Consider the following 16586-nt stretch of genomic DNA (forward strand, 5'->3'; position numbering starts at 1 on the left):
ATCTCAGTAGCTCACTTAGAGATAAAGCTATTGTTTATATGGATACAGACAAGACATCATTTTCTTTTGCATGGTCACTGATGTTTGCTCCTGCCATTGTTTTAAACTAATGTTCATTTGTCTGAGTGCAGGAGTAAATTGAATTTGGAAAAAAGACAATTACCGGTTCCTCTTGTGTTGAGGAGTATAATCCTTCCTTCAAGTAGTATTCTTCTTGGTAATTCTATTTGAGAGAAGAGAACACAATGTTCGGTGAGCTCATGTTATATGGTCAAATAAAATGTGCTCATGCAAGAAAATGTGGTGTTTCGACATTCTGTAATGGCCAGTAAATTATCCAAATTGGTTTATTTCATAGTGATCATATATTTTCTTGCAAAAATGCTATCTTAATGTGAATTGCTTTAGCAAGTTAGTACAACTTGATAATATTATAGTATAAGTTATAAATTGACTGAGGAGATAGATTATAATCTGATTAACAAACTATGAGATCTGTTTTTATGGAATATGGTATCTACTCCAGATGTTCACAGATTTTAATATTATGCCACTGCTGAATATAGTTCAGCAACAACAAAGTATGTCTTTTCATGCTTAGTTTAATAATGTATTTGACACCTACTTTGTCACTTGATACAAAATTCCAGTTAAAGGGATACTCTTTTAGGGCTGAATCTTGGCAAATTATAGAAATCTGTAGCAGATATTATCAAATGTATGCATGAAATATTGATTGTATTCTGAAAACAGGTGACTCAACTTCTCTTTGAAATGCAAATCTAGATTAACATTAATTTCAGATGCTGAGCATTTTGGGTTTATGATTATGCCAACAAGTTAGCTCCAGATGGGTCTGTGTTATGCAGCATTTTAACTATGGCATTCAGAAGCTCAGAGATGTCCATATCATCCACTCATCTGTATTAGAATATATATGACTGAGTGAAAAGAGTAGCTATACTGTTGTTCCCAATGTCATTATGGCTTTGCTACTAGGTTTCAGTGCGGAATCTGTAATGCTATCACAGTCTTGCTGTTATTCAGACCAACAGTATATATACAGAATATAGCTGTTATAGTATAGAGAATTAAGAATCACCCCCCTTTAAAATAAAAACATTTTGCTGCTTTGCAACCATGAATTGATGACTGACAGTTTTTGTTGTATTCAGCTTTATTTACTCAGTGCAACTCATAACATCCAAGTGAAAGATATAACACCAACAAGCCAGAAAAAAATATTATATATATATCTCCAAATGCTGCTTGAACTCAACCAATCAGCATGTTCAGTACCCAAGTCCCAACAATGAAAGTTCCGGACCTTTGAAAAAGTACTACCTTGTGAGCAGGGACTTTCTGAGGGGCAAATTTTTACCTGGAACTTTAATTAGATCCTGGTTCCTGAGGAGGAAACACACTGAGTACTGCCCCAAAGTCCCTAGTTCCTGGGGAAAGTTCCTGCGGTGGAAACAGGCTTATGGACACCAAATAATTTTAAAGGCTTTATCAATTCCTAGAAGCACAGTGATGTCTATTTTTAAGAAGTGGAAGGTATCTGGTACAACACAGACCTTCCCTGGATCAGGACAATACTCCAAACTGGATGAAAGAGCCAGGAGGAAACTGGTCAGAGAGGCGACCAAGAGGCCTACAGCAACTATGAAGCAGTTGCAGGAATTTATGACAAAGAGCGGTCATTGTGTGCCAACAAGTGACAACAATATCACAAATTTTCCACAGATGTGACTTTGCAAGTTTGCAGAGGATTGCAAGAAAAAAGCCACTCCTCAAGTAAGGCCACATTCAGTCATGACTGAACTTTGCCAAAAACACACCTTGAAGATTCTGAGGCAGATGAGACATTTTTTTTTTTTTGGCACCATCCAAATAACAGCATTCCTCCAGTAAAGCATGGATGTGGTAATATCCTGTTATGGTGTGTTTTTCTGCAGCAGGGACTGGAGCACTTGTGAGGATAGAAGGAAGAATGGATGGGGCAAAATACAGTCAAATTCTTGAGGAAAATGTGCTGCCCTCTGGCAGAAAGTTGTCAATAGGAAGAAGGTTTACCTTCCAACATGACAATGACTCAAAGCACACAGCAAAACTGACCACACAGTGGTTGAAGGAGAAAAAGGTGAATGTCCTTGTATGGTCTAGTCAGAGCCCAGACTTAAACTCAATTGAGAATCTGTGGAATGACTTGAAGACTGCAGTCCACAAACGCTCACCATCAAATTTAACTGAACTTGAACAGTTCTGCAGAAGTGGGCAAATATTGCAAAGTCTAGATGTGCAAAGTTAGTAGAGACATTTCCCTACAGACTAAAGGCTGTAATTAAAGCAAAAGGTGGTTCAACAAAATACTGACACAAGGGGGTGATCCTTTTCCCAACTTAGTGATTCTGTTTTTTTTTTTTTTAAATCTGACATGTTGGTGTTATATCTTTCACTTGGTTGTTATAAGTTGCACTGAGTAAATACAGCTGGATAAAACAAAAACTGTGTCCATCTTCATTTCAGGCTGTAAAGCAACAAAATGTGATTATTTTAAAATGGGGTGATTCTTTTCTATACCCACTGTATACAATAGTTAAAGTAATATTGAGTACATTTCAGACACTATAAACAGAAAACAAGCCCTACAAATGAATAAATGATTACAGACACTCCATGTTAGATGGTACTGGATGATTTGTAGATTGCATTTAATAGATGACACTTTTTAGAAAACATTTGCAATTGGGACTTTTCAAAATCACAAATCACTTTGCAAAGTAAATTATTAAATTGATTCAGAGTTTTGAAAAGCTCAGTTTCTTCCATTACTGAATGGATGTGTTTTTGAACAAATCAAGTGAACAATTCAATGACTCACTAATGAAGACAATCACCTGTTCCATTGATGAATGAAGCAAAGTTTCCAACTAACTTGAAACGATTCAATGACTCATAAAATACTATCAAGTCATTTCTCAACACCTACTTGCATAACAACATAAACTGCAGAAAGTATCACTTAATCCTCCACTAATCATGCACAGACTCCATCAGTGACATAAACAGCATTAGACTCTTATACAGAAACTCTAAGAATGCAGTTTGACCAGTCAGAATCAAGAACCGGAAATAACATTTAAAAACTGTATTTAAATGAATGTACAACTCTTCATTTTGATTTAACAATAATTATTTCTTTTGCAATATTTATAGTATTCCAAACTCAAAAATATTCACATCATGCATTCTTTTTCCATTGTTTGTGATCTTACTCTACCAGAAAGAGAATTTTAAAAAGATGACAAAGATTGTTAACTGTCCACATAAACTCAAAGAGAAGCTCAGTTTACCATCATTGAGAAAGTGAGGAGTGGAATTGTTTCTTCTTTTAGTTACACAAAAGGAGGTCTGGTTTAATCACTGAACACGCTCACAAGACACACTTCCACAGGGTGGGCCTGCCAAGTGCCCCATCATCCTCCATTTCATCTGCTTATCTCAGTTTAGCAACAGGGGTCTCGCCATGCTGGGGTCTGTAAATGGCAGCACGAGTGCAGTTTTCCTGAACCAGCACAGGCAAGTCTATTGATTCTGGTTCGGCCACCGGACTTGGTAGGGGGTGGTATTGTCAATAAGATGCAACCTGTACAGCTGTGGAATCAGTTGGTAGCCATTTAATTGAGGATTACATGCTGATGACCTATCCTCCTCATTGGAAATGCATCATGGGAGATTGATATTGATAACGAACTGTAACATCTGTCACTCACACTAGTGATAACCAAGGAGGTCTATAATTCTAAAGCTATCTGTTAGAACTCATATTTATCCCAGTGGCAGTTGCTCGGCTGCTGATGGACCCCTCAGATGTGCACAATTTGAAATCTGCCATTCAAAATTTTGAGATCAACAAATATGACAAAATAAAATAGAAATCATTTAAAGGGTTAGTTCACCCAAAAATTAAAATTAGCCCATAAATTACTCACCCTCAAGTCACCCTAGGTGTTTATGACTTTCTTATTTCAGAAGAATCCAGTCTGAGTTATATAAAAATTTTCTTTGATCTTTCAAGCTGTTTCATGCCACTCAGTGGGTGTTGCATGCATCAGTCCAAAAGAAGTTAAATAAAAATCGCCCATCCATTAAAAAAAGTGTCTCACACGGCTCTGCGTGGGGTGTGTTGTTGTACAAATGTTGGTTTTCACGAGACTCACTGGCACATGTGCAGCACTGACCTCATACGTCATTCCTGCTGCTGGTAATTTATCACCAACATAGATCTGCAAAAGGTGAATTACAGGGTTATTTGCCATAATTGCTTAAAATGCTACATATAATGATATGATATTGGGTAGGCTTCAGACAAAGACTGTCTACAGATTAGAACAGAATCTCCGCCAGGGGAAAATGACACATTCATTCTCACAGTGGCTGGATTACAATAGCTGCATCCCAAATGATGCACTATACACTGTACACTTATACATTAAGTACTCAACCATATAGAGTATGAATTATATAAGGTAATTTTGTCATTCATAAATGGAGTCTGGTAGCCTTTAGCTATTTAAGTGCATCATCCAGGTATTTAAAGTGCACTTTTTCTTTTGGGAATTTTTTTAATGCAACATTAAAATGGCGTTATTAAAGATAAGTGTATTACAAAGTTTTAATAATATAGGGAACGTCACTAGATGTCAGCCTGATACTTAAATGTTAATAAGTGTATATGTTAAAGGCATTAAAACTTTGAACAATGCATAATGGTTCATTAACAGTAAACTTTTTATTTTTTTTTACAGTATACAAATGTAAAGTAAAACACTTGGGCAGTTCTGACTAACATTGAAAAACTAATTTGCATTTAGTAGCAAGTGTGGCCACAGGTATTTGAAATGAAATCGAGTTATGCAAGAAATGAAAGCAGATTTGTGCCACTCTGTTGCCCATCTTGCCAGCTTGCAGCTGCCGCAATGTTCAAATACGAGGAAACTATGTAAAATTCATATAATTCAATCCACTGGGCAAATCAGTATTCATGGATTCCCTGTTCTAATCAGAGGTATAAGAACATGAGCGTGTTCTCAAAAGTTAAAAAAAAAAAAAAAAGTGTAAACCGTTGCAAAGAAGAATAAGATCAAACCTCACTTTGAGTTATGATTACAGGCTTTAATTGTTTCTGTAATTTCACAATGGTCGCAGATTAAGGGAAGCCTCTGTCTTTTAATCCAGTTAGAAATAATACCTTGGCTCACCTCCATTCTAAGCCCAAGCATTTGTTTCTATGACAACATCTGCGTCACTGACCTCAGAGAACACTTGATCAATGTACAGCCATCTTTAGAAGATCTGAGGTCACTTAAAGCTATAGGATAAAAATAAACCTTCCAATGTATGTATTGAGTTTCTCAAACACAATCAAAGTGATTCAATTCTGTGTGAAAAAGTTGCCAAATCCATCATATAAACACAAGCAGCATTCGGCACATTGTTCAAATACAAAACTAATATTATGGTGATGTTATGTCTTGCTTCAATATGTACATAACTGAAAAATCTTCCACACATTATGATTAAATAAGACTTGATCTCCAAGCTTGATCTTACACCGTACTACACAATCTTTAACCTGGTTAATTTAAGGGAAAAGGCTCTACCTGTCTTAAATTTGTCCTTGCTCTTCCCTGCTACATATTAGCTGTCATCAGTGCCAAAAACATCTGATTTGAGGTCATGTGCACTTCATTGCCCTTCTCACAAAGCTGTCAACATCTGTCTAGCTAAAGTCACGGACCACTGCACCTCTATGGTGCAAAACTGGACTTTGATTAGCTTCATTCTAAATGATTAAGAAATAATGAGAGGATATTCTATATTTGATTTGCTGGGTTAAAAGTATGGTTGCCAACACAGTAGCTTAAGTCCACTTGATTCTATGTTTTTTAAAAAGTACTGGACTAAGCACAAGAATAAAATAAAAATATACAACAAATACATAGATAAAAAAATGTACAGATTGAAAGAATCACTAGTAACCTTATCTGAGTAAAGTCCAGCTGAACCTTCAACTAACAACATGACCGTTTGCACCTGGTAACTCTCCCATGACACACGCAATCATACGAGAAAGAACATGATGTAACTATCTGCCCAGCACTGTACATTGAGCAAATGCCACCCACAAGAGTTATGTCATGATGTAGAGCTAGAAATGCATTCACCTACAAAAGGATGATTCAGAAATCAATGGAGAACAAATAATCAACGTTTTTTAAAGAAACTCATATGGATCCAATAAAAACACAAGATTCACGTTTTTATAAACCCTCAGGACTGGTGGTTATTTCATTGTAAATACTTGTAATTGTGATATTTTTTATTTAGTTATTTATTTTTGTACAAACTGAAGACAAAATGATCTTACCAGTAACAGAGCACAACAGTTGAGTTTCTGAAGTAAAAATCTATAGATTTTGTTGTTTCCATATTTTAATGATTTCAATAGCTTTTCAATGCATGCCTACCATGAGCTTTTGAGTTATTAACCAATGGTATATGCTAGTCAACACAGTTTCAGCTTCATTAAAAGAAAGCATATTTAATGGCCAAATTCTCAATGTAGAACTACAATATTAATAATTCTGAAGAGAAATGTCATTCTAGGTCATGCTGAAGTGAGAGAACACACCAATATTCCATCTATTAAAAAAAAAACACTACTCATTCCAGTCACAATCACACAACTCTGAACTGCTCAAATCCTCTGGTCTGGTCTCAGAAAATCGGACAACACTCTGCACTTCACCAATGAAACCTAGAACTAACTGTTGTATTACTTAATACAGAACGGCAGTCAAGCAGGATTTTGGTCAAGTGCATGTAGAAGGACAATTTAAAATGTGCTCAGCCTTTGGAGAGCTCTCATTAATTACAAGTTATGATGGATGAAAACTGCATGTGGTGACACTGGAATATGCTGGAATATGCACCAAAAAGTATTGATAAGTATGAATCTATAAGATTAAAAACATAATTTGATTAATCAAGTGCAAATGTGCCTTTTTTTAGGATTTTAAAAAGTGTGATCGTGTCTAAACCAAAATCTGCTTGCGAATCTAATTTTCCAATATACCCTTCATCCCATACTCAATCTCCAAAATCATTTACGGTGAAAACAGTAGATTAACTTATGACTTAATATTCACCTCCATGCCCAGCTCAGCACAATGGCAGCTAAATTCACAGCGGGCGAGAAAACATCCTCTTGGCATAATAACTTCAAGCCTATCTGCGTCCTCCAGCTGTGGCCGCCTTAGAAATCATGAGCAGTGAAACATTTTCCATGTTACTGAAAATGAAGGGCCGGCACATTTCATTGGAGGCCAAGCATTAGACAGAGCGGTACAGTACGATAGAAGACAAGTATAGATTGAATCTTTGAAGTATGCCATCAAGGGAAATTAGAAATCAGTGCTTGCAGTGATCACACTCATCTTAGGTCTTGACATAAAAAATGAATCACTTTCTACCCCCACACCAAATCTCCATTTGACTGAGAGAGAGTGGGTGCTGTGCCCCACTTTAAAAAATCCCTTTGATTCTCACCCCTGAAAGAATCCTTCCCTCATCCACTTCAGTCAGGTGTCCACTCACTTCTCATGTGTGTGTTTGGCTCTAAGGTGCGGAGGAGAAACGATGTGGCATCTGAAAACTGTGATTGAGGGTTGCGTTGCATGTCACTGCCAGGTTACTAAGTGCTGGTTTAATGGCCACTTCAATTGATAACCATATTACCCACCTCCACGAAACAACAGGAGCCTCCTGCCCAGAAAGTCTGATAATACGAAGCCATGGGAAAACACTAGAAAAGGGGGATAAAACTCAACTGGCTGTGCAATTTCCCCAAAACAGGATAACTATAACATCCAAATTGATCTCTGCATGCATTGAAGTGTATCAGGAAACTCAAAGTGTTTTAAAATGAAATGTGAGCTGAATAAAAAGCAAGTGCATGTTTGTCTCCAAAACATCAGGACAAAGCAGGAACATTCTGTTTCTTTAATCGATCCAAAGTAGCCTATTACCTAGAGCTACAGTCCGGGACACATCAGGATATAACTTGATTTCCTTTCACTTCATCAAAAGGTCCTAGAACTATGGAGGTAAATCAGTTGCAAAACTCGAGAGGTTGTAAGTTGGAATTTGAGAACTTGTCATATTAATATTTGTATTTGTAAATTGAAATTTACACTCACGACCCTGATGTGAAAAGCTGAATCTTTCCATTTGCACACACGGACAATGATCAAAACACCCCTGTTTTAAAGCTGAACTTGCAGATTAAAAGTTACAAATGTGTAAAATGTCATTCACATGTACAAAATGACAGACACAGATGTGTGTCCTTTGCACTTTACTTCAGTTTCGCTATACAACCTCAAGTCGGCGCTTACAACCTCTCAGATCTGGCAGTACAAATTCAATTCCTGGCGCTTTGACTTTTGCTACTCTTTTTGCGATACTCCTGTTGCAAAACTGACTTGTGCACTTGTAAACGCAGACGCGAGAGAACAGGTGGTTGGGGGTGGGTGGGTGATTGAATCCGTTTTATTGGTCGATGCCTGACCAATGAACAACGCCAGCCAGTGCGACTTGGCATGCGGAAAAAAAACATTTATGCATGTGTATGCTTCATTGTTAAAACACTTGGACAATATTTTCATTAAATATCTTAACGGGATTTTATATTGCATTTTATATATATATAGCAAATTCGTTTATTGGTTGGAGTCAGCCAATGAAATGGGACGTTTTTATGTATGCGATGACGTCACCTCATAGAGCAGATCGCGACGTTTGGCGGTCAATGTAGCAGTCTGTCATCACGATGGAGGCATCAAGCAATCCCAGGGTAGGTTTTTCTTTTTAATGATTGTCTATACCAGGAGTAGGCAACGTCGGCCCTGGAGTTCCGATGTCCTGCAGAGTTTAGCTCCAACCCTGGAGAAAAAAAAACTCACCTGCCTGTAGCCTTAGTAATCCTGAAGACATGGATTAGCTTGTTCAGGTGTGTTTGATTAGGGTTAGAGCTAAACTCTGCAGGACAGCAACACTCCAGGACCTGGATTGCTGGTTGCCTATACCTCGGGCCCGTTTCACAAAGGAGGTTAAGTGAAAATTCTGAGTATGTTAACCCTGAAATGAGGGAAACTCTAGGTTTTCTGTTTCAGAATGGGAGGTTTATTAAACCCGAGAAAGCAGGGCAAGTCAAGCCCGTTTCTGAAAGAGAGGTAACTTATACTCAGAGCCATTTACCGTAGTAACTTACTCTATGAACCTAACCTGGTCAGGAGCAGGTTTTCTTCGATAAACCCAGTTTCTCTCGGTCTCCTCCCCCTTTTTAAACACTTAATTGATGCACGCTGGAAAGATGCTCTTCTTACTAAGTGTTTTTTGTTTTCTTCTTTTTTTTCCCCAAGTACAAATATAAAAAAATAATAAAATAAAGATTGATTTTCTATATAAGAAAATTATATAAGATACTTAGTCTTGTTTCCTGGGGGGATCTAAATTAAGTGCATTTTACTTAAGTAAAATTATATGCCAGTGTGTTAATAAAAATTATCTTAATGCAAATGGAAAACAAGATTATTATGAGTGTCTATTACTAAGTGCAAATCTACTGTAGCTCCGCCTTCCATCGACACATGTGAATAACGGCTTCAGTGGTGTAGACAGTAATGTTTTGGGCACGGAAAACTAGCTTGTAACGCGATTGATTGGGTTAGAGTCATAGACTGTAGAGTTCGGCTTTTGCCGAGCTCGTTCTTCTCACTTTTCCCATCACATGTCACATTAGAATTTATTTTCAATAAAAATGAACAAAATGTTATAAAAGTGGAAGCAAAGTGCCTAACGAGTGTTTAATAATGATACAACTATTTATAATTGTAATAAATATAATCATTTACAATCTGTTATTATTGCATCCTGTTAATGTATAACAATACTGAGGTGCAAATGTATCTGCCAGTATAAAGTATAACTAGCATCTAATTATTATTTACACTTAGCCTGTTGCAAAGAACTTTTACTTTTACATGGTAAATAGAATATATCATGATTTTCACTGTACATTTTTTCTGTAAATAGCATCTAGAGCTACTTGCACTTAGACTACTGTAAATAGGATCTATCGCTAAGAAAGTATGTTAATTCCACTTAATGTAAATAGCAACTGCCGTATTTTTCTTACTCTATTGGCAGATCATTTGTAAAATAAGAAAAATGCACTTAAAATATTATTATTAATATTATTATTTTATATATATTTTTTGCCCATGAGATACCATAAAATGATTTGCTATTAGTTCATTAATGTAACGTTCTGCCAGTTTTCACCTGTGATATTATAACACTGATAAGAATTACATTTGTACTGAGTCTGAAGTATGCAGACGGCTTTTTTGGCGGGAGCTGTTGCCATGGTGAATCGTAATATCGGCGCTCCATTGATAATGGCTTTTTATAGTTGTGGCGCACGCGCTTAACTCAGAGTCAGTCAATTTAGAGTTGATTAAACCAACTCATTTCAGCTGTTCTGTAACCGAAAACTCAGAGTTTCCCATCTCAGGGTAAGTCAACTCAGAGTTCAAGTTAAAACTCAGAGTTGGTTGAACCTCCTTAGTGAAACGGGCCCCTGATCTCAACGTTTACTGCTGTTAGCCAAGGACTGTGTTAGGTGGTTCTGTAACTCTTAGAAGTATTTTTTTCATATATTATGAATTTTATATTTTATATTTCTTGAAATATATAAATAATATATATATATATATATTATCAGTTAATCAAAGCAACTATAGAAAAAAAAAAAAAAAAAAATAAGACAAGATACTCCATGACCCATGTAGAATTTTTTTTGTAATAGAATAAATACCCTGTACCATGCATGTGGGAGTGGGTTATTACTTGATAACAATAATTATAATTATTATTATTGTTGTTGTTATTGTTGCATTTTATGTGAATGCAATTTTATATTGTTTTCTTTCTACAGGAGCAAAATTCAGAAATAGAAAGTGCTGTAAGGAATCTGCTTAGCTGCATCCGAAGGCATAGCAGCCCTCAAGCACATGGAAATCCCAACAGTTCTCCCACCGTGGCACCTCAGCCTGGTACTAGTGCTTCCTTTGGGGTTGGCCAGGCTGTTAGTAGGCCAAACACAGTTCAGCAAGAAATGCAAAGGTAAGGAATCGTGTACTCCGAGCTCTCAGGTGTCAATATTTATATAGTTAAAAATTTTATTATGGGGGGAAATTATATTTATTCTATATTTGTATATAGCAATTTGTTGGTGTGATGTGGTAAAGATGTGGGCTAGGCTTCTGGGTTGAAGATGTCCAATAAATGTTGCCAATGAAAACCACATTTGTACACTGTATCTATATAATATTGTATTTAATAACAGTTTACATCATATGTTAGGTTTTCTTCTATTTTAGCCTACACTGCAAATGGTCTGTTCCTGCAAGAGTTAATTTTATAACAATAACTTTGCTTATTTGCACATATATTTTGTTATTTTATTAAAGAGCTTTTCCAGCACTTTACCATGGAAGCCGTAAACGAATGAAAAAAATGGCACCTGAACCTGCAAAACTTGCATCTATAAAGTTCTTAGAATTCCAGTTCTGCTTGCTGTCCAAAAACTCCCAAAAGACTCCCAAAGATGAAACAGTTCTCTTACAAGCAGGTCTAGGCAGAAGAACTGTAAATATTCCAGACAATGCTGATCATACTGAGGTGAGCCATGGTGTAAAACTTGATGTTTAAATATGTTTTGGACAAAAGATATTACAAGTTTTTGTTCCTGTTTTATTTACATTGTTTTATTTATTTATTTATTATTTATTATGTATTTATTTATTTATTATTATTGTTTTTAGTATTATTAAATTTTTAAAAAGGAGGAAAAAATTTTCCCATTTGTGTTTTCATAAAGTATTTTACTTGTATATCTGCCTTCTAATATCCAGATAACCAAAGTACTTATTCAGGAGTACCCAAAGTTGCAAAACTTAAGGGGTGGTTGGCTGCTCCAAAAAGCCTCAGGTAAGTTTATGATACCAAATGCATTTACATATTTTTTTATCCTTTTACCAACATTGTTATTGTTTTTCACATGTCTATTTAAAGGGGGCAGTGGACAAAGGAAAACAACATCTCTGGCCCAGGATTCCCAGGGCTACACAGCAAAAATACTGAAGGCGTCCTCTAACAATGGGAAGAATGTCATCTACATCGTCCCCCTCCAAGAAGAAATCGATATAACCCCGTTGCCATATAATGCACCTGAATTTCATAACATGCCCAAAAACATCTGCATGACATGTGGTATATCAGTCCCATTACAGTTGCTGCCATGTCACCTTGAGGATTGTCAAAGTAATAATGCGGTAAGTGATATTTCAGTGTCATTCACAAAAAATGAAAAAGTATATTCTTTAAAACAGATCTTGATAGATAATTGGTTAGTTATCTATTTTATGTCCCAGGTCAGGTTTACTTTTACACTGGTAAAAAAAAAAAAATTGAGCAAACAGCTGATTTTTTTTTTGTTTTCTCAACCTATTTTTGTACATTTTTGAGTTTACTCAACTTTTGTTTGTATAAAACTGAAACCAAGTTGAGAAAAGTCAAAAATCTGCTGAAGCTGGCATTGACCTTTTTAAGTTTTCTCAACTTTTTATTTTTTACAGTGCTGTAAAAATCGAAAAAAAATCAAAAGTTGAGAAAACTCAAAAAATCTGCTGAAGCTGGTTGCCTTAAACATTTAAGTTTTCTCCATTTTTTTGTTTTTACAGTGTAGGTTTCTTCAGCTATCACACATTTATGCACTTACTGTATATATGGTGGGCTCAGCTGCTACCCTCAGTCACACTTCTTGAATCCGAAAATCTTCTTAAATATATCCATCTATTATTCTTGAAGTATTTCTGTTATGCTCTTTTACAATAAAGAAACTTTATGGCATAGTTATAATGAGCCTCTTTTTCAGATAGAATAAAAATATAATCTGAATTATTTATTTATTTTTTTCAGATAGAATCTGAATCTGACAAGGAAAAAGAAAATGAAGAGGCCCATGGACTGAGCCATGAGTCAGATGTAATTTGTCTAGTAAGAGACTGTCTTGGTTAAAAAGTGATGGCAAAACTTAAGCTAATGCAGTCATTGGTAAATTGAGGATGTATCCTGAGAATATATTTAACTCTGGTTATAAATATATTAAAGGACCTTTTGTACAATATTAAATGATTGACCACCGGTCATTTTTATGACTTTAAACATTTTATTTTTTAAACTGACTTGAACTGTTACTGCTAGTCTGTGTTTGTTTCTGGTTCTCTCGTAAAGTCAGCATATACTGTTTTTAGACAATAAACCTGATTGTGCCTAGTCATAAGATCATAAGCAATGTGCTTATGGTTTGCTTGTAGACCTGTTTGATGTCATATTGAGCCTGTCTCATTCTTCAGGATGCCTGTCCGATATGTGGAGAAGAATTTTCTGCAGAAGTGATGCCTTACCATGCCAGTACATGTGGAGAAAGGTACTGTAGAAATGTTAGAGTTGTAAATAGTAGGGAGAGATTTTCTTTTTCTGTCCACAACAAATACAGTCACTGTTTTACCAAAAAAAAAAGAGAGAGAGACAGAGAGAAGAATTATGGCATTTCTGGTTCAAATGAGTTGAAACAAATGAGCTATTTTGAAAATCTTAAATTTGGGATATCATACTGCAAACAATTCTCATTAGGCTTATGTTACATCTTTTAAATGTATTCTAATGTTTAGTTTTCAAATTTTCCTTAAAGCCTAGATGGGCAATGGATGTTTATGTATTTTACTGTAGTTTCCCTGAGATTTTCCCCTCGATTATGGATGGAAATTCTGTTGATGAAACTGCCTCATTACCATCCCAAACCAGTACCAGACTACAAAGCACTATTTTCCAACTTGATCCTGATCATTTAACACCTGGGCCATCAGTTTCAGCTGAAAGTGCACCTTCAATGTGTGATGGTACTGATTTTGTGTGTTTTTATTCTCTCAGAATGAAAAAGTTGATGTAAAAATTATTTCCATGATACCATACCATGAGTTTTTTTGGCCACAGATTGGAAGAGGATTGAGCTTCCAGAAAGGGCAGCTATACAGTACAGGCAGTGTACACTTCGACAAAAAGAAGACGAGCCCCCACTGAAAGTAAGAATTGATATTAGAGAAGACATGGAGGACCAGGAGGGGAGAATAATAAATTTTTACAAGGTCCCCAAAATTGATTGGACTAGACCTCTTCAATGCCGATTGGAAGGTACTATAACAATATTAAACTTAATAATGTAACTAATAATGAAATCTTGTCATTACAAGAAACCAAACATCCTGTCCCATTGGATTTTGTCATACACTATATTCCTTTAATTATTTACACTTTTTAATGATACACCTTGTTTACATGTTCTTATTAACACATTTTAAAGCAGTTTACAATTTTTAATTTTTTTTTTTTAGGGGATGTTGCCACTGGGGATGGTGTTCAGCGTCATTTTCAGCATGGTGATGCACAAGCTGCAGAATGGATTCCTCTTTAATGTTGGTTAGTTCTTTCATGGAATATCATCAAGGAGGTTATTTTAACAACATTAAAGAGAAAGTTTCAATATTTTACTTACTCTCCTGTTGTTTAAAACCCATATGGCTGTCTTTCTTGTTTATAGGATATTTTTGGACAAAAATCTCTTATTTTAAAGCCACAAAATCTTTCTGGAACCATTGTATGGAAAACAGCCCATACTATTCTGGCAAATAGCTTTTTTTGCGATCTGTAGCAGAAACACAGCCATACATGCTTAGAATAAAATAAAATAATTGATGTCTATAAAAAGATGTCAGTTACCATTTTGTAAGCACTGTGTGATCAGTTTACTTACAGACATTGTCACCTTAACTAAAAATGCTTTGGGTTTCCTGCTTAACAAACAGGAAATGGAAACGGAACTGCATTATTTGAAGGGCAAGCTGACCACCTTATTCCATCTACTTCCCAAGTCCTTTTGCAGAGTGACTTGTTTGTGATGGCAGGCAGGATTATTGGTCATTCTTTCCTCCATGGTGGGCCTTCATTAGCAGGTGTGAGCCCAGCAATTGTACATGTATTATTAGGTGGCTCCCCACAAACAGCAACCATCACAATTGAAGATGTGGCTGACATCGACATTAGGGAGACAATACAGATGGTAGGTTGGTAGGTGCCATATTGGTAGAGGTAAATGTGTTTGTATATTTAATTGTATTCTTTCACTATTCATACAGCTTGCTGTAGATGATTCAAAGAATGATTTTACTGAGGATCAAAAGGCAGCCATTGACCAACTGGCAATGTCTTGGGACCTTCCAGTGTTGACTACAACCAACCGCACTTGGCTGTTACACAATCTTCTTCAGCATGCAGTAAGTGTTTTTGGTAAGACTTTATTTTAAGGTGGCCTTGTTACACGTTACATGTACTTACAATTATAATAACAATAAATTATGCATAATCGCATGCAAGTAACCGTAATCCTAACCCTAACCATGTAGTAAGTACATGTAGTTAATTAATATTACTCGGTACTTAAATTTATAATTAAACTGTAACCAGAACACCTTAAAATAAATTGTAAATTGTTTTTTTTTCTTTTATAAGCAATTGAACTTTATGCAGAAGTTCAGCAGTAGACCATTAAATTAGGCTTTATGTGAAAATCAGTCAAATGTGAAAAACTGTAAAATCAGAAAGCAACCCCTATTTCCTAATTACATTAATGATCATTCAAATAGGATTCACCAAATTATTGTATCTGTCATATTCAGGTGCTGACAAGAACCTGGCGACAAGTAAAACAACTCAGACAAGGACTGAAGGAGTCAATGGTATGGCAGTTATTGGAGGCCCGACCTGATGTGGCATCTGTGATATTTCCAAGACAGTCAATGGCTGACTGCAGTACACAGGTGATTTATTCAGTTAAACAACCAACTTTAATTATCATAACATTAATTCCTACTTAGTTTTATACATGTGAAATATGCCCTTTTTGAATACTAAAATTATAATTAGGTTCTCTTAAACAACATCATCTGGCCCATGGAAGATGAAGAGGGGGACAATGAACCCCCATTTACCACCCAGTGCAGAATTTCAGGGTACCTTAGGAAGTTTGTGGAGACTGGTATGTTGTTTTGTACTTTACTAATAGCAAAACTAGCAATTGAGCTGCTTGTTGCTGAAACAAATCCATATACAGACAAATCTTTTCTGTTTGTATCATTGATGAATATTTAACAGGTCTTTACATTAACTTGCTTATGTATTGTAAAATTTGTGTTTTAATAACTTATGTTCTTCATATATCTGCTCCATTTCAGCTGATCAATGTAAATTGAAACAGCTTGTCAAATTCTGGGTGGGCTGGGAGCTACCAATGAAGGAAATGCAGGTGAAAGTGGTGCAGGCAGAAAACCCTACATCCT

At 35.8% G+C, this 16586-nt stretch overlaps 1 protein-coding gene across 3 annotated transcripts; it reads left to right on the top strand.

Annotated features, from left to right (window-relative positions):
- The first annotated feature begins 8354 nt into the window (after window positions 1–8354).
- LOC109072616 lies at window positions 8355–15197 on the top strand. 3 transcript variants are annotated; one of them, XM_042763551.1, is made up of 11 exons: window positions 8355–8920; window positions 11066–11253; window positions 11601–11811; window positions 12045–12120; window positions 12205–12464; window positions 13111–13176; window positions 13548–13621; window positions 13924–14093; window positions 14188–14385; window positions 14586–14670; window positions 15057–15197. In XM_042763551.1, exons 1-10 carry the CDS (start codon window positions 8897–8899, stop codon window positions 14663–14665), a joined length of 1347 nt encoding a protein of 448 aa, XP_042619485.1. In that variant the 5' UTR covers window positions 8355–8896; the 3' UTR covers window positions 14666–14670; window positions 15057–15197. The 3 variants fall into 3 exon arrangements, with proteins under 3 accessions (XP_042619485.1, XP_042619484.1, XP_042619486.1); XM_042763550.1 differs by having other exon boundaries at window positions 8356–8920; window positions 13111–13188; XM_042763552.1 differs by lacking the exon at window positions 8355–8920 and adding an exon at window positions 10375–10750 and having other exon boundaries at window positions 13111–13188.
- The last annotated feature ends 1389 nt before the right edge of the window (window positions 15198–16586 follow it).

This window comes from Cyprinus carpio, chromosome A9 (assembly GCF_018340385.1).
Source record: "Cyprinus carpio isolate SPL01 chromosome A9, ASM1834038v1, whole genome shotgun sequence".
Taxonomy (NCBI): domain Eukaryota; kingdom Metazoa; phylum Chordata; class Actinopteri; order Cypriniformes; family Cyprinidae; genus Cyprinus; species Cyprinus carpio.